Raw genomic sequence first — 25,148 nt, 5'->3', positions numbered from 1 at the left:
GGGGCGGACCAGCAGCCTGCACGTTTGTGCTTTGAGGACCCGTCAGGTGTCAGTTGTCACCTGGGTGAGGTGTCCAGACCTGTGTCCACGGTGCTTTTCAGGTATTATCCTAGATGCCTTCTCTGAGTCGAGGCAGCTCCTTGGGGTTGGCAGCCAGCCCCAGAGTCAGCTCTGCCCCTTACTGGTTGAGCGACCTTGGCCTGGAAGAATGGGGAGGGGGGTAGAGGGGACAGCATTGTGGGCACCTGAGGAGTGTCTGCCGTGCCGATTAAAGACCAGAGAGGACGTTAGATGCTCCAGCCACCTTGCCCCACAGATGGGAGAATTAGCAGGCTTGTGTGTGGGGGCAGGTCTCCCGACCATTGCACCCTTGGTCCTGAAGCCTCCAGGGCCCCATGAGCAGGCGGAGTGTGTCACTGGACACGAGGGCCCTGACGGGTCGCAGCGAGCTGTCCCCTTAGACCCCAGCAAAGAGGAGGCACAGACAAGGACTCCTGGGTCCAGGCTGTGGGAAGGGTACTCGTACAGCAACAAGGCTGTCTGTCATCGTTCCTCTTCCCCCAGATCTGCCATAGCAAAAGTGGAGAAATCAACCCCATGAAGGTGGCGAACCTGGTGAAGGCCTACGTGGAGAAGTACAGGCACATGCGGAGGTACAAGAAGGCGGACCCAGAGGAGGGACTGCCCCCCCAGGAGGCCGAGGGCTGAGACAGCCTGCAGCGGGGGCACCGCCGGGGCGGAGGGTCTGCCCTGGAGGGGCTGGCGCAGGGTTCCTGTGATCACGTGGTCTGAGCGCCTGGCTTGCTCGCAGTTAACTGGACTTTTTATATGTATATTATAGAGGTACACTGTTTCCATTGTGTTCTAATTTATCAAACACGGACTATCTTTAGAAACTTCTTGACTGACTCGATATTTGAAAGGGTGGTGTCTGGTGATAAAGCCGGCAGCAGGCCCCCCTGCCGGCAGCAGGCCCCCCTGCCGGCAGCTCTGTGGAGGGGTTTGTTACTTAGGGACTGGCTGTGTCACGACTGTTGCCCTCCTGTAAAATTGCTCGCATTTTCTGCAGGCAGAGCAGCATTGGCAGGGCCTGGGGCCTGCTGGCAGAGATGCTCCCCCGTCCCTGAGGACCCTTTTCCTTGGTGCCTCGGACTGAGCAGTGCCTCCTCCTGGCTGCCTCCTGCCTCAAAAATATTGTTTTCTGAGTAGTTTTTTTTTGGTGCTACGAATACCTGCGGCCTGAATTTCTTAATTGTGAAGATGCAGGGGGTGGTGCCCGCCTCCCTTCCGCAGCCCCATGAAGCTCAGGCCTGGCCATCCCAGGCCGCCCTCCGGCCACCCTCCAGCCATCCTGGCCTGACAGCTCTGTGCCCTCCTCAGACCCAGCCCCTCAGCAGAACGCCACCACCGATGCTTGGGATGGTTTTTATTCAGTTGGGGACGGGGGGGGCTAGGCAGGCTGCCCCAGCTCCATGAGGAAGTGGTTGATGTCATCGTACAGGCTGTTGGAGCTGGACAGGCAGAGGCCGAGGCTGCTGCTGTCCAGGGAGGACGTGCCCTCACGCTGCGCGCCTTCATGATACGCCCTGCAGAGCCATGGCTCCAGCTGTGGGAGGGGGCAGGACAGTTAGGCTGGCATGGCCATGGAGCAGGCGCTGGGACAGCCCAGCAGGGCGGCAGCCCTCACCTTCACCAGGACCAGGCTCTTCTCCTTCGGCCTCCCAGCAGACAGGTCCTGCCCAAAGCCCAGGTAGATGGTATAGTGCGGGGAGCCCTGGCGCCGCCGTTCCCGGAATTCCACCAGCTCTGCAGACAAGGCTCCGGTGAGCTAGGGGGCAGGTGCCCTGGGCTCAGGAGCAGCCCCCTGGGCGGGTGCACCACTGACCCCTGAAGAAGACTCCGAAGTCGAAGATGGGGGTGTCGAAGTTCCTATGCAGCAGGCAGGCGTGGCTGGAGGGGCTGGCAGAGCCCAGGGGGCCGCCCACCTCCCAGTACACCTTACATTTGCCCAGGCGCCGCGCCCACAGGCTGCCTCCGCGCAGCTCCAGCTGCAGCCCCGGATCCACGTGTCGCAGCAGCTCCTCCGTGTAGCGAAGCTGCTTCTGGTCGGGGAGCTCGGCTGGGCTGGGGAAGGCCACCAGCTGCACGTCTGTGGCCTCGGCAGCGGGGCCGGGGGGCTGGTACAGGAGCACGCAGCTCGTGCGGCCCACTACTTCCTGCAGCACCAGGCGGCCCTTGTACAGGATGGTCACCTCCAAGACCGCCAGGCCGGGTTCTGCACAGATAAACCCATGAGCCGCTGGCTGGGGCAAGGGCCCTGGCTGGCCTTTGCCCCACCCCCAGCTGCTGACCTGCCAGTGGGGTGCAGGTGAGGAGAGAGGGCGCAGGCCCCACCTCCTGCGTGGGCTCTGAGGCGGGAGTCTGGCAGGCATCTGAGGAAGAAGGGCCTGAGCTGAGCTGATACCTGATAGACCAGCCCTTCTCTCCCTCACTGTTCCCAGCCCCTCTCCTACCTGTCATCAGGGCCTGGTCGGGGGGCGGTGGGGGGTTGGGGGCCGCCTCCACTGCCCACGGCAAGTATAGCTCCTCACAAGCCAGCACTGGGCCTGAGGGGGGAGGAAGACGGTGGGCCCACCAAATCCGGCAACCGCCCCCCCCCCCCCCATTGCCATCCTGTAGTCCTGTGCCCCTGGGGCCGGCAGCTACTATTCCTCACCCCCACCCCTACCCCCCTCACCCTTAGGGCTCCTGGCATGGGACCCTGGAGGGCAGAGAGTCTACCCCTTGCTCCTCCAACACATGCCTGCCCAGGGCTGCCCTTGGGTCAATCTGGTGGTGACCCCTGCCCCTCCTGTCTGTGTCTGTCCTACTTGCCTCACCTGCCCCTCCTCCCTCCTGTCTCTTACCAGAAGGCTGCTGGGGGGCCGGATCCATCCTCCATGCTGCTTCCAGCAAATCGTCTCCAAGGTGGCTCTGCTGCAGAGCCTGGTGCAGAAGGTCCCTGGTGTCACCAGCCCGGGCGGGAAGAGGGTTTGAGGTACAGGGCTCAGGGCTCTGCCTAGTTGCTGAAGCCCAATCCAACGCCGGCGTGGGCCTCTCACCAGCTTCTCCTCCCAGGAATGGCCCAGGAGGCTCACCCTGCAGGAAGACAGGGCCAGCAAAAGTAGTCCCCAGCCTGGCAGGAGGTGGGACCCAATGCGCAGGGGGAGAGAGGCAGGCAGGGGCACCTTACCCTCATGGGCCAGCCATCTGCAGGGGCCTCTTCTGTTCTGTCGCTGCCTGGGCCTTGGGGGAGGGGGCATTGGGACCTGAGACTCGGGGCGGTGAGACCTGGGGGTGAACTCCTGAGTAGCATTCTTTGAGGGGAGTGGGGAGCATGCCCTAGGGTTCACTACTCCAAAAACTCCCCGTCAGCTTCCCTTCAGTGACCCCCATCACCTGGGAGCTGGCACCACACCAGCCCAGGGCGATGGCCTTAGGGAGAGGGAGGAGGGACACTCATCCAGTTTTTAAAATCACAGATGGGACCCCAAAGTCGCCACGCCCTCTGCCTTTGCTGCTTTTTCGCTTGGACCGTCCCTCCCACGGGCAGACAGCAGCCCTCCTCCGCGGGGCGCTCTCACCTCTTCTTCCCGGCGCGGGGCTGACCGCAAACACCTTGTGCGGATCCGCGGGGTCTCCCGAGTTGTCCTGCAGCATCACGAAGCGCCGCGTGCTGTGCAGGGCGCAGCGGAAGTTAGTTTTCCAGCCGGCGCGCTCTGGTGCCTCGGGGGGCGGCTGGGTGCCCGCGCAGTTGCTGGGTGGCCACCTGCCGCGGGCCACAGCCCACGCCTGCAGGGAAGGACAAGAGTGTGGGCCCACAGTGTTTCAGGCCAAGCTCCCCCCTGGGGGCCGGAGTCCCACCTTGAAGATGTGCGCGTCAGCCTCTTCCAGATCCTTGCGTGCGAAGTGTTTCCAGGGCACGCGGAAGCGCGTACGGGCTGCATCCAGCCACCGCAGCCCCTCGTAGCGGCCGCTGCTGATCTCGTGCAGAAGCCACTCTCCGAACAGCACGCGTGGGGTCCCTCTGTGGGTGGAACGGCCACGCGAGTCAGAGCCGGGCATGAGACCCTCTGGCGGACACCCCGGGGGCGGGCCAGGCGCTCACCTCTCAGGAGCCAAGGCCATCGCTCCCACCCACTGCAGGAAAGGGACAGGGACTGAGACAGGCCGGGTGAAGGGCTTTGGTCACAGATGGCCGTCAGGTGTCACCGCAGGTGAGAGATTTTTTCCTGTCCCACCACAGGTGGTCGAGTTGTGACCACAGGTGTTGGGTCAGGTATCACAGGTGTGACTCAGGTGTTAGAAGTGTGGGGTGGTCCCGGATGTAGATGGGGGCCTGTGGCCACAGACGACGCCTGGGTGTGGATTTCTTGGCAAAGGTGGTTGTGGTTGTGACTACAAATGTAGCTGGTGGTGGAAACACGTGAAGTCACAGGTGTTGAGCCAGCATCCAGGCCTGGACGGCGTCTCAGGCTGGACCCTGCAGAGACAAGGCCGGAGTGGCCACCTGGTGGGGCGGGCCAGAGGCTCCAGAAAAGCGAAACCGCGAGGCCGCCGGAAAACGAAACCTAAGCCGCGGCGGGGCGCCTGGTCCTCTCCGCCCCCTGCCGGGGTCTCGGCACCTAGCCCGACCCCACCTGGTCCTCACCGCGACCGCACCTCCGACCCTCAGCCCCGACGCAGCACCCAGCACCCAGCCCTCAGCCCCGACCCCGCCTCCGGCCCCTCGGCGCCCCTTCCTCGCCCCCTGAGCCCACCTCCGACCCTCAGCCCCGACTCATCTGTCAGCACCTGGTCTTCGACCCCGACCCCACCTCCGGTCCTCGGTCCCCGATCCCCACCCTCCAGGTCTCAACTCCGGACCCCCCGTCTCGTGTCCCCCCGCTCCCCGGCGCCCCCGCCCCTCTAACCAGGGGCTCCCCGCTCCTTTTCCGAGTGGGTGAGGGGTCCAGAGTACCTGGGTGCCGGAACCGCCGGGTCGGGAAACTGCCTCACACAGGCGGGCGGAGCGCGCGCATTTTATGGTGACGGGGCCGGGGCGGGGCCGGGACCAGGACCGGGGCGGGGCCGGGGGCCTCCAGACGCCGCTGAGGAAGTCGTGTGTTCTGGAGGGCGGTTCCCTCACGCCCCTGCGCCGGGTCTCCGATCGGGGCAGCTGACCCCGGGCCGGGGCAGCGCCGAGGAGGGGGCTCGGGCCTGGGGCGGCAGGAGTGGCCTGCCAGGCTCAGCTCTGCGCCCCCAGTAGCTTCTGCCCCTCGCGGAGCTCCTCTTGCTGCTGGCGGGGCTCGCGGACTCGGGCAGCAACGGGGGACGGGGCAGTGGGATAAACCTGGGACTCCACAGGGACACCAAGCCAGACCCAAACAAACCCAGGCAATTCTCTCTGCGCCTAAAATGGGTCATGGGCTGGGGGGTGGGGGGAAGGATGAGCTTCACCTGAACGTTTGGATTCTTAATGGAAATTGTCCTTGAGAGGAATACCTGGTGCCTTCTCGGCAGAGAAAATTCTGATGACCCACGAGGTCCTCTCCAGGTGGCCCTCAGTCGCGAGCGGAGGGGCTCTGTCCCCCACCCCGCCTTGCTCTAATCCATCCCCCCTCACCCCAGCCTCGAGCCCATGCGCCAGACCTCAGGCCTCAGAGTCCCCGCTGACTTGCCAACGCCTCTCCCCTCCCCAGCACTACAAGTCGCAGTCCTGTCCCTGGGCCCGGTCTTTCCGCGCAGCCCCCCAGGGAGTTCACTGCCCCTCTGTGCCCCACATTCACATGGCGGGAGGGGGCTGTGACCGCAGGAAGGTCTCCAAGATCACCCCACAGAAGCAAACCTTCTTTGGGGGACTTACAGTGGCTCCTCAGCCCCCCTACCCCTGCGAAGAGCCTCCGTGAGGGTCGGAAGGGGAGACCAAAGCTGGGGGGCGTGCCTGAGAGTCCCGCGCGGGGCACTCCGCTATCCTGGAGCTGTGGTTAGGCCTGGAGAGGAACTTCTTGCTGGCCCAGCTGGCTCAGGCCTCGGGAAGCCCTGCTAGACCCGCAGCAGGTGGTTCACCGGAAGCGGCGCCAGTGCGCTCGGGTCTGGGGGGGCCGCCCGGCGCGAGCCCCTTCCTGCCTCTTGTCCGCTGTCCCCCAGTGCCCCTCCGGGACTGGCCCCCAAGCGCCTCAGCAGGAACTGTTGGGGGTTCCAAAGTTTCACTTTATTCTGCCAATACCGGGGGGGGGGTGCAGACCCTCGGGGGCCCAGCCCCGGTGAGCGGCGGGGTCGCACTAGATGTAGGTGGCGTTGGCGTCTGGCTCGTCGAGGGGACCCCTGGCCCGGCCTGGGTCAGCGTCCTCGTCGGCGCTGCCCTCACTGCCCGAGTCGCCGGCGCCGTCCGCGGTGGGCTCGTTGAGGACGACCACATCCGCCTCGGCCCCGATGTCCTCGCCGAACCACACAGCCTTGTAACCCCCCTCGGGCCGCCGCTCCTTGGTCAGGATGGACCTCACGGCCGTGGGACTGCCCTCGGCCCGGGCGGCCACGGGGGAGACCGGGCTGGGGGGCGCTTTGTCTGGGGGAGCGGGGGTCTCGTCCTTCGGGGCCGGGGGCGGGCCTTCGGCCGGAGCGGGGCTGGGGGCGGGCGCCCAGTTGGCCTCGTCGTTGGCTGCAAAGGTCTGGTTTTCGAAGCCGCCCGGCTGGGATTCCTGGGGGGCGAGCGCGTCGACCAGGCGCCGGTCAACCAGCGCGTTCACGAGCTGGGCCGGGCTGACTCCCCGCCTGGGCCCTCCTGAGAGACTCAGGTCCTTTTCCCTTGTCTCTGCTTCTCTCCTCTGCGTCTGTCTTTCTGACTCTGGTGCCTATATCCCAGCTCTCTTTCCCCCATCTCTCCATCTCCCCGTCTCCCCACCCTGACCCCCCCATCTAGCCATCTCCTTGTCCCACTCATCCCTCTGGTCTCTGTCCCAGCTCTCCCATCTGGCTCCTTTTCTTTCTCCCCCTCTGCCTCTGTCTCTCTCTCTCCATTTCCCCTCATCTCTGTCTCCTCCTCTGTCTCTCCTCTGCCCGCCCACTGCTCCCCTCACCAGAGTTTTTCCAGAGCAGCACTTGAGTCTGTGGCCATGGTGCTTGTAGACGAGGACTGTGAGGGCCAGCAGGGCCAGCAGCAGGAGGGCGCCCAGCACCCCACCCAGAGCTGCCATCTCTGCCACTGAGAAGCGCTTTTCTTCAACGAGGCCACCACCTGGAGCAGTGCCTCCTGCAGAGCTGCCTCCCTCTCCCCCAGGTGCCCCTGCCAACAACACGGTCACCCACTGTTATGCATTGAATTGTGTGCCCCCCCAAGTACCCCCCCCCAAAAAAACCCCGAAACCTACTGCCATCGAGTTGATTCCGACTCATAGCAACCCTATAGGACAGAGTAGAACTGCCCCATAGAATTTCCAAGGAGCGCCTGGCAGATTCGAACTCCTGATCTCTTGGTTAGCAGCCATAGCACTTAACCCCCTGCCAGATATATGTTGTAAATCCTGGCTTCTATGCCTGTAGTTATAATACCATTTGGAAATGGGTTGTCTTTGTTATGCCAGTAAGATAGGATTAGTGTAAGGTGTGTTTTGAGCCTGTCTCTTCTAAGACATAAAAGATATTAAACAAGCAAGCTAGCAAGCAGTAATGGGGGAAGATTAATGCCAAGCCACATGGAGATCTCCAGAGAGCCAGGAAACAAGCTGAGGACACAAGGACCTTCCTCCAGAGCCGACAGAGAGAGGAAGACTTCTCCTAGAGCCAGCACCCTGAATATCAACTTCTAGTCTCCTAAAATATGAGAAAATAAATTTCTGTTTGTTAAAGACACCCATTTGTGGTATTTCTGTTATAGCAGCACTAGATAACTAAGAATTTGGTACCAAAAGAGTGAGGTACTGCTTAACAAATAACCTAAAATGTGGAAGTGGTCTTGGAATTGAGTAATGGGTAGAGGCTGGAAGAGTTTTAAGGTGCCTAATAGTAAAAGCCTAGATTACCTTTGAGTTGCTATGAGTCGGAATCTACTCGACGGCAATGGGTATTATAATGGGTAGATTGCCTTGAAAAGACTGTTGGTAGAATTATGGACGTCAAAGGTAATTATGGTGAGGCCTCAGAAGGCAGTGAGGAGAGCTATACAGAAAGTCTCTGTCACCTTAGAGAATACATATGGCACCAACAACAGTGTTGCTAGAAACGTGGACCTTAAATGTGCTTCTGGTGAGGCTTTAAAAGAAAAGGATGAACGTGGCTGGACAATGGAGGAAGAGTGATATTTTATGCAGTGGCAGAGAACTTGTCTGAATTATGTTCAAAAGTTTGGTGGAAGGTAGAACGTGTAAGTGAGAAACTTGGATATGTGGCAGAGGAGATTTCTAAGCAAGATCTTAAAGGGGCTGCATGGTTTCTCCGTGCCACTCATAGTAAAATGAGAGAGGAAAGAGATGGACTTAAAAATGAACTATGCAAAATGAAAACAGAACTTAAAGATTGGGAAAATTCTGTTGTACAAACTAAGGACATGTGTCCTAGAATGTTCACCAAGGATGTGGCTACACAATCTTTTGTTAAAGAGATTAAGCCTGTGACTGATGGATCTAACCAACTCCACAGCAGGGAAAACGCATCAGCTTAGACTGAAGGGGACAGAGAAAGAATGAAAGGAAAGAAGTTGTCTGCCTCTTGGAATTCTACAGGCAGGAAACAGGACAAAGGAGCTACATCTGTTTTCTTCCAAGAAAAGAAAAGGACTATCCCTGGAGCAGCTTGGAGATCAGCAGTATTGTTGGAAGGAGCACAGGAAGCGGGGTCTTCTTTGTTCAAAGGGTGGGGCGACAGCCTTCTGGACCTCAAAGTGTGGAGCCACAGCCTCCTAGATTTCCAAGAGTCAGATCTTTGCCAACTCAGTTCCAGAGTGTGAGTCTACAGTTAAAGTGTGTGCCAAAGGGTTAGGGCCACTGCCCAAAGCTGAAGAGGCAGGGCTGCCATGCCCAAGGGGCAGAAGACTGGGGCCTTCGGGGGCCAAGGGAATGGGGTTGCCACTCAGGGGGACTAGGAGAATGGGGTCACCCAAAGCCAAGAGAGCAGAGGTACTGCTCCAATGGGTTTGGAAGGCAGAGCCGAAGCCTAGGGCCAAGGGGCCTCCAACTAGAATCCAGAGTCTGGAGAGTGGGGCCATGGCCTAGATGGTCTCAGAGAAAAGAGGATTATTTTCAAACTTTGAGAGCTAATATAAATTGTTCTGCTGGGTTGTGGACTAATTTGGTGCCTGTTATCCCTTCTTTGCCTCCAATTTCTCCCATTTGAAATGGAAATGCCTATCTTGTGTCTGATCCATCATAGTACTTTGGAAGGAGATAGCTCGTATTCTAGATTTCACATCTAGATTTTAGATGAAGAGGAATTTTGCTCCAGGATGGAATACGCCTGAGGTCTCACCCATATTTAACTTAGATGATTCAGAAGATGAGATTTTGAACTTGGAGTTGATTTAAGACTTTTGGGAAGATATGATGGGGTGAATGTATTTTGCGTGTGGCAAGGACATGAATTTTTGGGGCCTAACCAAAAGGTCACCCCACCTGTCTGTCAGTTTGTCCTACTGCGGGGGCTTGCGTGTTGCTGTGATGCTGGAAGCTATGCCACCGGTATTCAAATACCAGCAGGGTCACCCATGGAGGACAGGTTTCAGCTGAGCTTCCAGACTAAGACAGACTAGGAAGAAGGACCCGGCAGTCTACTTCTGAAAAGCATTAGCCAGTGAAAACCTTATGAATAGCAGTGGAACATTGTCTGATATAGTGCTGGAAGATGAGCCCCCCAAGTTGGAAGGCACTCAAAAGACAACTAACTGGAGAAGAGCTGCCTCGTCAAGGTAGAACCGACCTTAATGACATGGATGGAGTCAAGCTTTCAGGACCTTCATTTGCTTATGTGGCATGACTCAAAATAAGAAGGAACAGCTGCAAACATCCGTTAATAATCAGAACCTGGAATGTGCGAAGTATGAATCTAGGAAACTGGAAATCATCAAAAATGAAATGTAATTAGCCCTTAGAGAAATGAAAACCAAAACTACAATGAGATTCCATGTCACTCCAACAAGGATGGCATTAATCCAAAAAACACAAAATAATAAATGTCGGAGAGGTTGTGGAGAGATTGGAACACCAAAACACTGCTGGTGGGAATGTAAAATGATACAACCACTTTGGAAATCGATTTGGTATATCCTTAAAAAACTAGAAATGGAACTACCATACAATAAACCAATCCCATCCTTGGAATATACCCCAGAGAAATAAGAGCCTTTACATGAACAGATATCTGCACACCCATGTTATAACATTGCAACACTGTTCACAATAGCAAAAAGCTGGAGGCAACCAAGACGCCTATCGACAGATGAATGGATAAATAAATTATGGTATATTCACATGATGGAATACTACGCATCGATAAAGCACAATGATGAATCCGTGAAACATTTCATAACATGGAGGAATCTGGAAGGCATTATGCTGAGTGAAATTAGTTGCAAAAGGACAAATATTGTAAAAGACCACTATTGTAAAAACTCAAGAAATAATTTAAACAGAGAAGAAAATATTCTTTAATGGTTACGTGAGTGGGGAGGGAGGGAAGGAGGGAGGGAGAGGGGTATCCACTAATTAGATAGACAAGAACTATTTTAGGTGGAGGGAAAGACAACACACAATACAGGAAATGTCAGCACAACTGGACTTAACCAAAAGCAAAGAAGTTTCCTGAATAAACCAATTTCTTTGAAGGCCAGACTAGCAGGGCTGTGGGTTTGGGGACTATGCTTTCAGGGGACATCTAAGTCAACTGGCATAATAAAATCTATTAAGAAAACATTCTGCATCCTACTTCGTAGAGTGGCGTCTGGGATCTTAAATGCTAGCAAGGGGCCATCTAAGGTGTATCAACTGGTCTCAAACCATGTGGAGCAAAAGAAAATGAAGAACGCCAAAGACACAAGGTAATTATGAGCCCCAGAAACAGAAAGGGCCACATAAATCAGAGACTACATCAGCTTGAGACCAGAAGAACTAGATGGTGCCCAGCTACAACTGATGACTGCCCTGACAGGGAACACAACAGAGAATCCCTGGTGGAGCCAGAGAACAGTGGGATGCAGGCTTCAAATTCTCATAAAAAGACCATACTTAATGGTCTGACTGAGACTTGAAGGACCCCGGAGGTCATGGTCCCCAGACCTTCTGTTAGCCCAAGACTGGAACCACTCCCAAAGCCAATTCTTCAAACAGGGATTAGACTGGACTATAAGATAGAAAATGATACTGGTGAGGAATGAGCTTCTTGGCTCAAGTGGACACATGTGACTATGTGGGCAGCTCCTGTCTGGAGCGGAGATGAGAAGGCAGAGGGGGACATAAGCTGGCTGAATGGACATGGGAATACAGGGTGGAAAGAAGGAGTGTGCTGTCTCATTACGGGGGAGAGCAACTAGGAGTATATAGCAAGGTGTCTATAAATTATTGTATGAGAGACTGACTTGATTTGTAAACTTTCATTTAAAGCACACAAAAATTTTTTTTTAATGAAATGCAATGCATAAAGATCGATATCCTAGGCATTAGTGGGCTGAAATGGACTGGTATTGGTCATTTTGAATCCAGCAATCATATGGTGTACTATGCTGGGATTGACAACTTGAAGAGGAAGGGCCTTGCATTCACCATCAAAAAGAACATTTCAAGATCTATCCTGAAGTACAACGCTGTCAGTGATAATATCCATATGCCTACAAGGAAGACCAGTTAATATGACTATTATTCAAATTTACTCAGCAAGCACTAAGGCCAAAGATGAAGAAATTAAAGATTTGTACCAACTTCTGCAGCCTGAAATTGATCGAACATGCAATCAGGATGCACTGATACTTACTGGTGATTGGAATGCTGAAGTTGGAAACAAAGAAGAAGGATCAGTAGTTGGAAAATATGGCCTTGGTGATAGAAAAAATGCTGGAGACAGCAGGAGAGAATTTTGCAAGACTAATGACTTCTTCATCGCAAACACATTTTTTCACCAACATAAGTGGTGACTATACACATGGACCTCGCCAGATGGAATAAATAGGAATCAAATAGACTACATCTGTGGAAAGGGACGTTGGAAAAGCTCAATATCATCAGCCAGAACAAGGCCAGGGGCCAACTGTGGATCAGACCATCAATTACGCATACACAAGTTCAAGATGAAACTGAAGAAAATTAGAACAAGTTCACGAGAGCCAAAGTAAGACCTTGAGTGTATCCCACCTGAATTTAGAGACCATCTCTAGAATAGATTTGACATGTTGAACACTAATAACTGAAGACCAGACGAGTTGTGGAATGACATCAAGGATGTCAAATATGAAGAAAGCAAGAGGTCATTAAAAAGACAAAAGAGAAAGAATAGATCTAAATGGATGTCAGAAGAGACGCCAAAACTTGCTCTTGAACATCGAGTAGCTAAAGCAAAAGGAAAAAATGATGAAGTAAAAGAGCTGAACAGAAGATTTCAAAGGGCGGTTTGAGAAGACAAAGTATTACGATGACGTGTGCAAAGAACTGGAGATAGAAAACCAAAAGGGAAGAACATGCTCAGCATTTCTCACACTGAAAGAGCTGAAGAAAAAATTCCAGCCTCGAGTTTCAATACTGAAGGATTCTACAGGGAAAATATTAAACAATGCAGGAAGCATCAAAAGAAAATGGAAGGAATACACAGAGTTACTGTACCAAAAAGAATTGGCTGACATTCAACCATTTCAGGACGTAACATATGATCAGGAACTGATGCTACTGAAGGAAGAAGTCCAAGCTGCTCTGAAGGCATTGACCCAAAACAAGGCTCCAAGAATTGACAGAACACCAAGTGAGATGTTTCAACAAACGGATGCGGTGCTGGAAGTGCTCACTTGTCTATGCTAAGAAATTTGGAAGACAGCTATCTGGCCAACCGACTGGAAGAGATCCATATTTATGACTATTCCCAAGAAAGGTGATCCAACTGAATGCAGAAATTATCTAATACCATTAATATCACATGCAAGCCAAACTTTGCTGAAAATCATTCAAAAGCAGCTGCAGCAGTAAACCGACAGAGAGCTGTCAGAAATTCAAGCCAGATTTAGAAGAGGACGTGGAACTGAGGATATCATTGCTGATGTCAGATGAATCCTGGCTGAAAGCAGAGAATACCAGAAAGATGTTGTCATGGATTGAATTATGTCCCTCCAAAAATGTGTGTATCAACTTGGTTAGGCCATGCTTCCCAGTATTGAGTGGTTGTCCTCCATTTTGTGATTGTAATTTTATACTAAAGAGGATTAGAGTGGGATTGTAACACCACCCTCACTCAGGTCACCTCCCTGATCCAAGGTAAAGGGAGTTTCCCTGGGGTGCGGCCTGCACCACCTTTTATCGCTCAAGAGATAAAAGGAAAGGGAAGCAAGCAGAGAGTTGGGGACCTCATACCACCAAGAGAGCCGCACAAGGAACAGAGTGTGTCCTTTGGACATGGAGTCCCTGAGCCTGAGAAGCTCCTCGACCAGGGAAAGACTAAGGACAAGGACCTTCCTCCAGAGCTGATAGAGAGAGAAACCCTTTCCCTGGAGCGGACACCCTGAATTTGGACTTGTAACCTACTAGACTGTGAGAAAATAAATTTCTCTTTGTTAAAGCCATTCACTTGTGGTATTTCTGTTATGGCAGCACTAGATGACTAAGACAGATGTTTACCTGTGTTTTATTGACTATGGAAAGGTTCGACTGTGTGCATCATAACAAATTATGGGTAACACGGTGGAGAATGGGAATTCTAGAACACTTCATTGTGTTCATGAGGAATCTGTGCATGGATCAAGAGGCAGTCGTTCGAACAGAACGAGGGGATACCATATGGTTTAAAGTCAGGAAAGGCGTGCGTCAGGGTTGTGTCCTTTCGCCATACGTATTCAATCTGCATGCTGAACAAATAATCCGAGAAGCTGGACTATATGAAGAAGAACGGGGCATCAGGATTGGAGGAAGACTCATTGACAACCTGCATTATGCAGATGACACAACCTTGCTTGCTGAAAGTGAAGAGGACTTGAAGCACTTACTGATGAAGATCAAAGACCAAAAACTTTGGTATGAACTACACTCTGTCCTGCAGGGTTGCTATGAATAGGAATCGATTCGAGGGCAACAGGTTTGTTTTGGTTTGTTTTAGAGTAGAAAGTTATAGACTCAATCGCGTCCCCCCAAAATAAATCCTAATCTCTATGCCTGTGGTTATAATACCATTTGGGAATGAGTTGCTTTTGTTGTTAACTAGACAGGTTTAGTGTGGGGTATGTCTTGAGTCAATATTTTTTGAGACATAAAAGAGATTAAACAAGCAGACTAACAAGCAGAGGTGGGGAAAGATTGATTCCAAGCCACATGGAGATCTCCAGGGAACCAGGGGACAAGATGAAGAGACAAGGTACCTTCCTCCAGAGCCCACAGAAAAAGAAAGCCTTCCTCAAGAGCAGAGACCCTGCTGGCGTAGTGGTTAAGTGCTATGGCTGCTAACCAAAAGGTCAGCAGTTCAAATCCACCAGGTGCTCCCTGGAAACTCTATGGGGCAGTTCTACTCTGTCCTGTAGGGTCACTCTGAGTAAGGATTGACTTGATGACACTGGGTTTTTTTTTTTTCCTCAAGAGCTAGCACCCTGAATTTGGATTTCTAGTCTCTGTGAGAAAATAAATTTCTGTTTGTTAAAGCCATCTATCCGTGGTATTTCTGTTACAGCAGCAGTAGATAACTAAGGTACACACCTAGTTAGAGCTGCCAGCATTTCCCACGCCGGCCTGTGCCGGGCTCCAGGACACACCTCCTGGGCTGCAGCTGGGGAGCAGGCACTAGCGACTGCCCCCCCACCCGCCCAGGTCTGCGTGTTCACAGTGTGGCTGTGGAGCCCAGGGAGGCCATTGCTCATCAGCTCCAGGTGGCGTTAGGGGCCCCAAATGCTACAGGAAGGGTCATTCAGGGAGCACTGGAGGCCAGTGGAGTGGCTGGCCCTTGTGAATTGTGGGGCTCACTGGACCCCAAATCTGGTCTCTGCCCCATCTTCCACACACCATCCTCATTGGAACCCCACATGTCCAGACCAGAATAGAGCCCTCCTAGCCCTGCCCAGCGCCCGGTGCAGGCCCACCGTGGCATAGCCAGGATGGGAAGCCAGGGTTAGGCTTTGCCCTACAGCAACTCCAGGACAACTCTGGAGCAAATGGGGTAGGTGGGAGGCTACCTGAGGACCAGGAGGTCCTCGTGGACCCCTGGGATGTCAGCGGAGAGATTCCTGGCTCCACGGTTGGCGCTGAGCCCCCGCTGCTGGGCGCAGCTGGTGAGGGGGAGGTGCTGGTGCCCATGCTGGAGGGCCCCCCAGGCGTGGGCGAGGCAGGTGTCCTCAGAGTCATGTCCGAGGGTGGGTGTGGGCCAGTGCCCCCCCCAGAGCTGGTCGTGGAGGGTCCCTGAGAGGGCCCGGGGGGCCTGGTGCCTTCCGAAGGGGCACTGCTTGAGGGTCCAGTTGTGCTTCCAGCCTCTGAGGGTGGGGAGGACCCAGGGGGGGTTGGGGGTTGGGGACAGGGTTTGGGCTTGCCTCAGTCCCCAGATGCCTGTCCCTGGGCAGGATTCACACTGCCTGAGACAAGAAGTCCCTCCCTGAGCCATCATCTGGGTGTTGACTGGGGTTCACTCGGGGGCTCACCTGTGGGAAGGGGTTCCTGCTCCCTAACTTGTATCTCGACGACTGTGGTCACTGTGGCAGAGGTCACTGTGTTCTTGGCCTCGACCTAGGTGGGAAGGTAGCTCGTCCTCCTTATACCCCTGGTTACCCCTAGCCCCCCAGACCAGCCCACCCGCCCCTCACCTCTGCATAGAAGACTGCCACGTGGTCCAGCGCGACCGCTGTCAGCACAACCTCCCCTTCCATTCTGAAGTATGAGTGGTTGGTGATTCTATATGTGATGGCTGAGTTGATGTCCTAGATATGGAGAGCCGAAGGAGTCCTGGTCCAGGAGCCATCAGGGCCCTGACTGCCCCCAAACACATACACACAAGCACACGGACACACTTGCACACACATGAGCACACATGTACACAGCACATGCACACAGGCAGGCCCCAGGGCCTCGCAAAGCCTTGGAATTCCTGGGCAGGCAGGAGGGACCCCCGATGGAGCTGAGTACCCGCAGGCATGCTACGTACCGGGAAATCTGGGTCCTGAGCCTGGACCCTCAGAGACTGAGAGGGGGTGGCTGCGTCTTTGATGACTGTACCAACACCTGAACCGAGGGCCACGGTGCCCCGGTACAGGCTCTGGGAGAAGCTTGGTGGGCTCCCAGACGTTGCACGGGCCTCCACCGAGACCTGGGTCACCGAGTAGCGGGCTAAGTCGGCCTGCTCACCCTGGGGGGTGGGGTACAGCGCTGAGCAGCGAGTCTGGGCTCCTGCTGGAGAAGGCCATGGAGACCTGGCCAGACCCCCACCTGCAGCCCCATGCTAGCACACACCTTGACCAGCAGCATGAAGTTGGTGGGGCTGAGGACATCCTTGATCATGGTGAGGTTGCCTGAGGACTCATTGATGGAGAATACGCCACCCTGGTTTCCTGGCGGGAGGTCGGCACTCAGCCCCGGTCCCCGCGCCTGAGGTCCGGGGCTCCCAGGGTTCCCTCTGCCCTCAGTGGGTCTGGAATGGGGTCGGGGTGCTGTGTGGAGAGAGCAGCTGGGGGCAGGGCCAGGCTAGGAACTCACTCACCATCCACGAAGCTGTAGATGATGGGTTGGTTGATGCCTCGGTCTCCGTCCACAGCATAGATGGGCCCTGGACTCAGTGTGAGCGGATCTGGCTGTGGGGATGTGGGGGGGAGGATGACACGAGCTGGTGCTGGTGCCCAGCAAGGCCCTCCCGCTCCCCTCGAGGAGCTCTGAAACAAGGTACCTGGGACCACCTGGGGCAGGGTCCGAGGGGCAGAGGAGGGGGAGGGGGCCTAGTAGGGGCCACGTGTACAACCTACTGGGATAGCCCCAGCTGTGTCTCAGCAGGGTTATCACTGGACACTTTGCTCCTTACTAAGGAGTCCATGTGCTCAGAGACATTTGAGTCAGCCTGAACTTGTGCACTCACTTATAAGGTGGGGACTTTCACGAGGGGCTCTCCTTTCCTGGCCCCTTGCCCAGGCCCCCCACTTGCCCATGTATACCATCTGCACAGTGGGGCTGAGCTGCTGAGCTGCCCCCTCAGGAAAACCAGCATGGCCCCTCCAGGTCCCCCAACAGCTCAGTGCCGCCTGGGACAGCCGGAGGGTGTATCTGCTGCCACCACCACCGCGTGGTGGGAAGAGATTGGTTACCGGAAGAAAGTCAGAATTTGCTTGATAATTACAACTGAGATTGGCCCGACAGCACAGTCCGGGAGACCCAGGCCCCATTGCCTAACCCCCCTCAGGGTTTCCTTGACCCCAATCTCAGCCCTGCCCTTGACCTCAACTCTCCTTGACATACCCAGACCCTGATCCCTAATCCAAGCTACATAGAAAAGCCCCCAGCCATGCCCTGGTGAGTTGTCCCCCCGTTACCAGTCTGTGTCCTGTGGGGATAGCCCCTTGGTACTGGGCTTGGATGCAGACGTAAGAGTCTGAGTAGACGCAGGGCAGGAACCAGGGGGGGCGCAGGTCAGCTGGCAGGATATTCAGGGTCAACGTGGCCGTGGCTGTGTGGCTGGGCTTCACATCCTCCTGCTCTTTGTCCTGTAACAGCCATCCAGCACTGGGTCAGGCCAGGGCTGGGGTGGGGGCAGCGCCAATGGGGACCTGAGTGTCTGGGACTCTGTGTGGCAGGGTGGTTTGCTCACTCGCACCAGCAGCTGGAAGGTCATGCTTTGACACCTGTCGAAGTCCAGTGGCTTGTCCAGCCTCAGGGCAGGACGATTTGTGCCCACCAAGGAGAAGGAGCCATCGGTACCCTGGCAAGGGGGGAGCATAGCCTGAGACTCTGGGAGGAGGTGGAGAGGATGGGTCATCAGAGCGAGGGTTAGTGTTGGGGCAAGGGGCAGGGGGCACGGACTGGGGTGACTTCCTGGAGGGTGTAGAACAACATGTCATCTTTGTCATCATCCTGTGCTTCCAGGTCTGTCTCCGGGATGACAATGGAGTTCACCTTGGTGTCCTGGGGGACAAAGAGGGGGCTTTGTTCCTGCCACATTCATGCCCCCATAGACCAAGCCCTGTTGTCAAGGCCCAGCCTCCCACCTGGACTCCCAGTGCCCCCGGCCCAGTCCACCTGGCACCCAGTCCACCTGGCACCCAGCGCCTGGCTCCACTCAAGCCCACCTCGCTCACGTTCACGACTTTGGTGGTAAAGGGAAAGATGGGGGGGTTGTCATTGACATCCAGTACAGATACGAACACCCTCAGCTGAGTCACCTGGGGATGGCAAGGAGGGTCATCAGCCATCTCCCCATGGATGCCTACCCCGGACATGGAGGTGTGCTCTGGGGCCCCCTCATCTATCCCTCCCTCCTTTCTTCTATCCCTCCCTCCCTCCCCATCCATCCACCCTTCCCTCCCTCCCTCCTGCCATCCATCCATCCCCCATCATCCTTCCCTTCCTCCCTCCCTCCATCCATCCATCTGTCCGTCCATCCGTCCATCCATCCAACAACTATTAACTGAGGGCCAGCTGGGGGGCAGGTACTGTTCTAGGTCCTGGGACACTGTGATCAAAGGAGACAGCCCTCTTCCCTGTTTCAGCTTTTGTGCAAGGGACTCAGATGGGAAAGTGCTTTATAAAGTAGAAGGTGGTCAGTGCTCAGGAGAGTAAAGGAAGGCAACAGGCAGGATCTCAAATGAAGAAACCAAGTTCCTTCAAAAAGAAATTGCAAAGACAGAAAAGGGACCCTGTATAAAGGTCTCACCTAGAACAACTGAACCCTGGCATTATAGGGACCTCAGATGTGAAAAGGGCCTTCTGAGATGACTGAGAAGCGTGAACCTTCCTGGGTGGCAGAGGGTGTGAAGGAGTGACTGATTTCTTAGATGTGATAGTGGTATCGTGGTTACATTTAAAAAGGAGAGGCTTGTCTTCTGCAGACACACTGAGCTATTCGAGGATGAAATGACATGACATTGGGTGAAGGGACCGGGCCCCAGGAAACAATATGGCCGTGCATGGTGGTGCTCACAGAGGGAGCGGGCTCAGTGACTGTGCTCTCTATTGTGTATGTTTGGAATTGTGGGTGGTGAGAGGGTGAGGGTTGCGGTGTAGATAGAGTGGTGAGGGGTTGAGGCATGAGGGGGTGAGGGGCGAGGGGTGGTGAGGGGTGGTGAGGGGGTGGGGGTGGTGAGGGATGGTAAGAGGATGAAGGGTGGTGAGGGGTGGTGAGGGGGTGAGGGGTGGTGAGGATTGAGGGGGTGAGGGGTGTTGAAGGGGTGAGGGGTGGTGAGGGGGTGAGGGGTGGTGAGGGGTGGTGGCTGGAGTGGAGTATATAGCCTGGAGTGCCCAGCTGTGGTAGGGTGGACGTCATCCGCATTGAAAACGTGCCCCTGGGAGGTCACCTGGGAAAGACCCTGGACAGAGCCAAGGAGGGAGGGAGGAGGGGTGAGTGTGGGGGTGCTCACCACTGTGTCCCCCCGCCTGCACTCCAGGTGTGCCTGCAGCAAGGGTTCACTCTGTGGACACAGATGAGATGTCAGAATTACCTGCTCAGCTGGCCAAAGCCCATGGTGCCCATTTCACAAATGGGGAGATTGAGGCTGAGGGGGCCCAATGCTCCCCTGTGCAATTGTCAGCGGCGGTAAGTCCAGAGGTCACCTGGGGCCCAGGTAGCCTCCACCCCAAGTTGCTCCTGCCCCTCAGGACCCACAGGGAAAGCAGAACCCAGGCTCCCTGGACAGCCCTTCCCTGTGGAGGGGCTGGGTGCCAGCACAGGCCCCAGAGGCCCAGCGCTCCCAGCCGCCCCCACGGGCGCCCCCCTCCCCCGGCCTGTACCTCGTAGTCAGGGATCACGCTGAGGAATAGCTGGTTGTTCTGAATCTGAAAGGTGGACGGGGTGGACGAGGACCCGAGGGTCACCTGCTGGCCCTCAGGGACATAAATGTCTACCAGGGGCTCGGTGAGATTCTTGTTCTCCTCGATTTCAAAGAATGTCTTGTTCACGGAGCAGGCTGCATGGTGGAGGTGGGGTTGGTGCTTCTCGGCCCCCAGTCCCAGCCCCCAGATCCCCACCTCTGTTACCCCCGCCTCTGTCCCCAGCTCCTGGTCCCCCGCCCCTATACCTCGGGGTAGGCCTGCCACTTCTGCTGCCCTCGCCCCGCCTACCCTGGGCCTGGGCACCTGGGGCTTGGCCCAGCAGCCCCACAAGAAGCAGCGGCAGCAGCAGGGGTGGCTGCAGCCAGGTTCTGGCTCCCATCCTGGTGGCTTAGGCCTTTTTCCAGTCTCTGGGCGTCAGGACCCTTTGGACAGCTTGCCAGCACAGGCACAGTTCCTGCCTCACGACCTTCGCCCCTGCCAGGCACCGCCCCACTTTATGATCCTTTACGACCGGCCTCCTCCAGGGGGGCTCCCGCCAGCCGGTCAGCTAGGCCACCAAACAGAGGACATGGGTGGGGTGGGCACTGTCCCGAGCTGGGGCTTTGGAGACATCCACTCACAGATGCTGGGAGTGCTGCTTTGGGGGCCCCCTGGGCCTGGGAGGGGACTGGAGGGGTGCTGGAGCAAGGACTGGGACATAGGGGTGCTGGGGTGGGGACAGGTGGAGGGGGGCTGGGAAAGGGTCTGGGGCCAGGAAGGGGACTACTGGGCAGGGGCCGGGCTGGGGCTGGGTCAGGAGCCAAGTACAGGGGCAGGGGCCAGGACGTCGGAGGGGGAAGGGGCTGGAGTAGGGGCAGGGGCTTGGGGGGGCGGTTACCAGAAAGGGGCAGGGGCCAGGACAGGCTCTGGGGCCAGGAGGGGGGTTATCAGGCCAGGGCAGGAGTTGGGCTAGGCCATTGGTCTCTGAGTTTGTTGTGTTCCCTTTCTACCACCCTCTCCCACCCCGCCCCAGGCTGCCCCACCCTCCCACCTCGTGCACATTTCTAGTCTTATTTCCTAGAACCTCCTTGGGGCAAAGTTCCTAAGGTGACCCATGAGGTCCTGTCCCTGCGAGGTCCAGACCCTGGTTCTGTGCTCTGGCCATCCTTCCCTTTGCACCAGCCCTCCGGTCAGAAGGAAAAGGCTCTTTTGCATGTCCCTGGCACACCCTTGTCTGTTCCTAAACACAAGTCAGCTTCCTCCAGGTGGGGCTGGGCAGGGCCCAAGAGATGGAGATAGAGGTGTTTATGGGGCAGCTCAGTGGAGACTCCTCCCACAGGCCTGGATTAAATTGGGTCCTCCAAGAATCTGTACTGTAAATCCTAGGCTCTGTGCCTGTGGTTGTAACTGTGTTTGGGAGAGGGTTGTCTTTGTTATGTTAATGAGGCAGGATTAGTTTAGGGTGTATTTTGAGTCAATCTCTTGAGATATAAAAGAGATTAAACAAGCAAGCGAGTGAAGCAGAGATGGAGGAAGAGAGATGCCAAGCCACATGAAGATTGCCCAGGAGCAGAAGCTCAGAGAGCCAAGGACCTTCCTCCAGAGTTGACAGAGAGAGAGAGCCTTCCCCTAGAGCCAGCACCTTGAATTCAGACTTCTAGCACCTTGAATTCAGACTTCTAGCATCCTAAACTGTGAGAAAGAAACCCTGGTGGCGTAGTGGTTAACTGCTAAGGCATCAAAAGGTCAGCAGTTCGAATCCACCAGGTGCTCCTTGGAAACTCTATGGGGGCAGTTCTACTCTGTCCTATAAGGTCTCTATGAGTCAGCATTGACTTAACCGCAATGGTAATGGGGAAACTATGAGAAAATAAATTTCTGTTTGCTAAAACCACCCCCATGTTGTATTTCTGTGATAGCAGCATGAGATAACTGAGACAGTGGGGTCATGGTGAGGCCCTGGCCCCAGCCCCCCTGCCCTACCACTGTGGGGGCTCACTGTCCCCGGCCCCTCCTGTCCCACATGTATCTTTCCTTGGCCTCCCAAGCCCTCTTCCCACCCCCCAGTCCAGGAACACTTGGCAGAGGCACCTGGGTAGGGTCTGGAGGGGGAGGGGCTGTTGTAATGGGGGGTGGAGCCCCCCCACTCCTGCCCTTACACCTCTTCTGTCCAAGGCAGAAACACCCTCTCCTAGCCCACACCTCTCTGCCATTTCCTGGCCCTCCATCTGCTGCTCACGCCCACGCTATTATCTGGGGGTGCATCCAAGTCCCTACTTCGTAGGTGTAGTGTGGCCCAGCCTCTGGCCCAAGACCATGCAGCCTGGCCAATGAGAGCCCTCTCACTCTGGAGCCAGGCTCTGGTCCTCCTGGGTAACACTCCCTGCTGTCCTGAGCCTCCTTACCCCCTTCCGGACCCCCGACCTCTTGCTGCAAACACACTGACCACTTAGTTCCTGGGGAGGAATGTTAGCTGAGTGGATGGACATGGGTCCGGGCAGGACACCACCCCACCAGCTGGACTGATGGACAGGAGGTGGCACCGATGCCAAGATAAAGAAATACTAAGGAGAGGCACTGAAAGGCCAGCTCGGTCCCAAGTTTAAAGGGCAGCCTGGCATGCCAGGCATGGCCACAGTCCTTGAAGTGGTGGACCTGGGGGCATCCTTCCACCTGACAGCTGCCCCCTCCTCTCCTGCAGGGGGCTGCCTCAATGGACTGAGACGGTGCATACAGTGGGCTCATGGGGCCAGGGTCTGAATTTCTCCTTTATTAGTGCCAAGTATGTCCCCGCCCCCCCACCCCTCCCTCAGGCTCTGGCTCCAGGTCCAGGTCAGTGGAAAGACGCCTTCCTCCTCCAGCTTCATCTAGGCTGCCAGGACCCTTCAGCTCCCAGGGTGTCTGGCTCCCAAATCCTGACTCCAGACCCGGGCGGGGAAGGCAGCCCAGCTTGAGCCCTTGCTGGATCGCCCGGCATCCTGCAGAAAGGAGCCAAGTGAGCAGGGGTCTGGACACCCCCTACTGGGTGAAACTAGGGCTCCTCTGGTCGGTGTCATGCCACCCCCACTGCCAACTCCAGCTCCTGCATCTGGGGGCCGCTGGGGAGGCGGGGGGGGGGGGGGTCAGGCAGGTGCTGGGGCGCGCTGTGCTCACCAGGCCTGCAGGGCGCCTGGGTCGGACCACAGCAGGCAGAGTCGGCCCTCCAAGGTCTGGACCTGGGCGGTGCTGTTCTCTGTGTCCTGCTCACTGACCCCGCCCCCCAATCAGAATTAGTCCTGGAGTTGGGGGGATCAGACACTGCTGAAGTGGGGCAGGGGTGAGGGGGGCGTGCCCCACATGGGGTACCCGCCGCCTCCCCGGCTCAGGGGTGCCCCCGCCTGCCTCCTCCTCGTCTCTGGGATGCTGCCGCCAGCCCCCCTCCTCGGACCTGGGGCCTCCGCCAGACCACTTCCCCGGTTCTGGGATGGCCTCCTGGTCTCCCTCACCCGCTGTACAGTGCCCCTGCCGGCCCTCCACGCTCACCTGCGCTTTCCCACCAGGTCCTGGAGCAGCCGCTGCAGCCGCGCGCTGTCCCGCAGGCGGCTCAGCTCGCTTGTGAACGTCCCATCCGAGTGTCTCAGAGCCCTTGGGGGGTCGCAGGGCCGGGTCAGGACGCCAGGGGCTCCCCAGGGGCCGTGCAACTCCGGGCAGGGAGGAGGCTGTGGGGCGGCGCGGGCTCGGGCGGCGGGCTTGTCTGGGGGGCGCGGGCTCACCTGGGGGGCGCGGGCTCACCTGGGTGGCGCGGGGCGCGCGGCGGAGGCCCGGAGCAGCGGCAGCAGCAGGAGCAGCAGCAGCGCGGCGGGCGGCGGGGAGGCCATGGCGGGCTCGGGGCTGTGCTGAGCGCTCACGTCGGCGTCCGGAGTCCTGCGCCACCCCTTTATAGCCCCCAGGGCCGGGCTTGGGGTGGGGGGGCCCGGAGGGGCTTCCGCCCCGGCTCCGAGCTGCCGGGGCCTCATTGATCGTTCCGGAAGGTCAGGGCCACCCCCCAGCTGTCGACTGGCGACCGCCTGTCCTCCCCGCCAAGTTGGCGCTCCTAGGCGGGCTGGCGGCGGGGGGCGTCCATGGGGGCGCAGACAGGAGGGCTGCGGGGGCCGGGGGCGCCTCCACTGGCGGGTTCAGGAGGGTCTGGGAGGGAGGAGGGTGTCCGGCTGCGAGTTCGCCCCGGGTGGGCCAGGCTATGGGAACAGCAAGTGCAAAGCCTCTGCGCTGCGACCCTGTGCACTAAGGCTGCAGGAGCAGAGCCCAGCGTGGGGGCCCCGAAGGGGGCAGCTGGGCCAGCGGAGGCGCTGGGGGCCTGGAGGTGGGCCCCGGGGAGGAATGGTGAACAACTGAAGGTGCCCAGGAGCATCTGGGGTCAGGGCTGGGACGGAGAGGGCGAAGCGACAGGATCCCGCGGGTGGCCCCCGGGAGGCCCCGGCAGGAGGATGGGCGCGGCGGCCAGGGGAGGAAGGAGTTGGTGCAGGCGGGGACTTCGTGATCTGGCTGCCAGGCGCTGTGCAGGGGCTGGGATGTGAGCACTGGGAGGGCGAGGGGCCGGGTGACAGGTGGGATGCGGAGAATTACACCGCTTCACGGGGCTTTACATTTCATTTGTGCAGGTGGGAGGGACACGCACCTATGGAAGGCCGGGCCTGGGGATGGAGATACCACAGATGAGGGAGGAAAGGCTGGGGGTGGGGGAGACTGCGGTGTCACTCATGCTTTAGTCGATGCAGTATTCACTCCAGTTCAACCCCTAACAGCTTGTTCCCATGAAGCACTTCAACATAATTTACAAATCTAGGAAAATCAAGCATAAAACTAGCGGCTCTTGTGTTAAACTTTACAGGCTTTCTTAAGCAGCTTCTGCCGCTTGTTCTGTCCCAAAACTGGCTGATTAGAACCCTCAACACTGTAATTAACTACAGAGGGAATAATTACCTTCACCTTTATGTAAGTATTGGAAATGTCTAACGAACTCCAATTTTATCTACTTCCACAGCACCTCAAATC

The 25,148-nt window shown here is 56.8% G+C and overlaps 3 protein-coding genes across 8 annotated transcripts in view; 1 reads left to right on the top strand and 2 right to left on the bottom strand.

The window, feature by feature from the left end:
- PHRF1 (PHD and ring finger domains 1) overlaps window positions 1–964 on the top strand; it is a 33,405-nt gene extending 32,441 nt beyond the window's left edge. For 3 of the 5 annotated variants that reach the window (XM_049892967.1, XM_049892971.1, XM_049892970.1), the window contains exon 18: window positions 565–963. In XM_049892967.1, the coding sequence (XP_049748924.1) occupies window positions 565–708 (144 nt within the window). In that variant the 3' untranslated portion in view covers window positions 709–963. Of the gene's footprint in view, window positions 1–564 lie in introns of all 5 variants that reach the window. The other 2 variants (XM_049892969.1, XM_049892966.1) reach the window with 2 other exon arrangements.
- A 447-nt stretch (window positions 965–1,411) lies between these two features.
- IRF7 (interferon regulatory factor 7) lies at window positions 1,412–5,078 on the bottom strand. Of its 2 annotated transcripts, XM_049892972.1 has the most exons (11): window positions 5,000–5,078; window positions 4,148–4,522; window positions 3,904–4,066; window positions 3,624–3,831; window positions 3,233–3,285; window positions 2,907–3,138; window positions 2,514–2,606; window positions 2,352–2,432; window positions 1,886–2,275; window positions 1,688–1,806; window positions 1,412–1,606 (listed from the first exon to the last, which is right to left on the bottom strand). In XM_049892972.1, exons 2-11 carry the CDS (start codon window positions 4,165–4,167, stop codon window positions 1,451–1,453), a joined length of 1,515 nt encoding a protein of 504 aa, XP_049748929.1. In that variant the 5' UTR covers window positions 4,168–4,522; window positions 5,000–5,078; the 3' UTR covers window positions 1,412–1,450. The 2 variants fall into 2 exon arrangements, with proteins under 2 accessions (XP_049748929.1, XP_049748930.1); XM_049892973.1 differs by lacking the exon at window positions 2,514–2,606.
- A 1,224-nt stretch (window positions 5,079–6,302) lies between these two features.
- Window positions 6,303–24,112, bottom strand: CDHR5 (cadherin related family member 5). Its single transcript, XM_049891890.1, has 20 exons — window positions 23,889–24,112; window positions 23,640–23,741; window positions 23,463–23,544; window positions 23,140–23,215; window positions 22,920–23,095; window positions 20,905–21,043; window positions 20,097–20,272; window positions 19,727–19,777; window positions 18,440–18,532; window positions 18,174–18,275; window positions 17,962–18,072; window positions 17,687–17,857; window positions 16,867–16,957; window positions 16,620–16,717; window positions 16,315–16,515; window positions 15,977–16,090; window positions 15,815–15,899; window positions 15,356–15,649; window positions 7,098–7,255; window positions 6,303–6,719 (listed from the first exon to the last, which is right to left on the bottom strand). Exons 1-20 carry the CDS (start codon window positions 24,110–24,112, stop codon window positions 6,303–6,305), a joined length of 2,961 nt encoding a protein of 986 aa, XP_049747847.1.
- Between the last annotated feature and the right edge of the window lie 1,036 nt (window positions 24,113–25,148).

Source organism: Elephas maximus, chromosome 7, assembly GCF_024166365.1.
Source record: "Elephas maximus indicus isolate mEleMax1 chromosome 7, mEleMax1 primary haplotype, whole genome shotgun sequence".
Classification (NCBI taxonomy): Eukaryota; Metazoa; Chordata; class Mammalia; order Proboscidea; family Elephantidae; genus Elephas; species Elephas maximus.
This window is presented reverse-complemented; position numbering and strand designations above follow the sequence as displayed.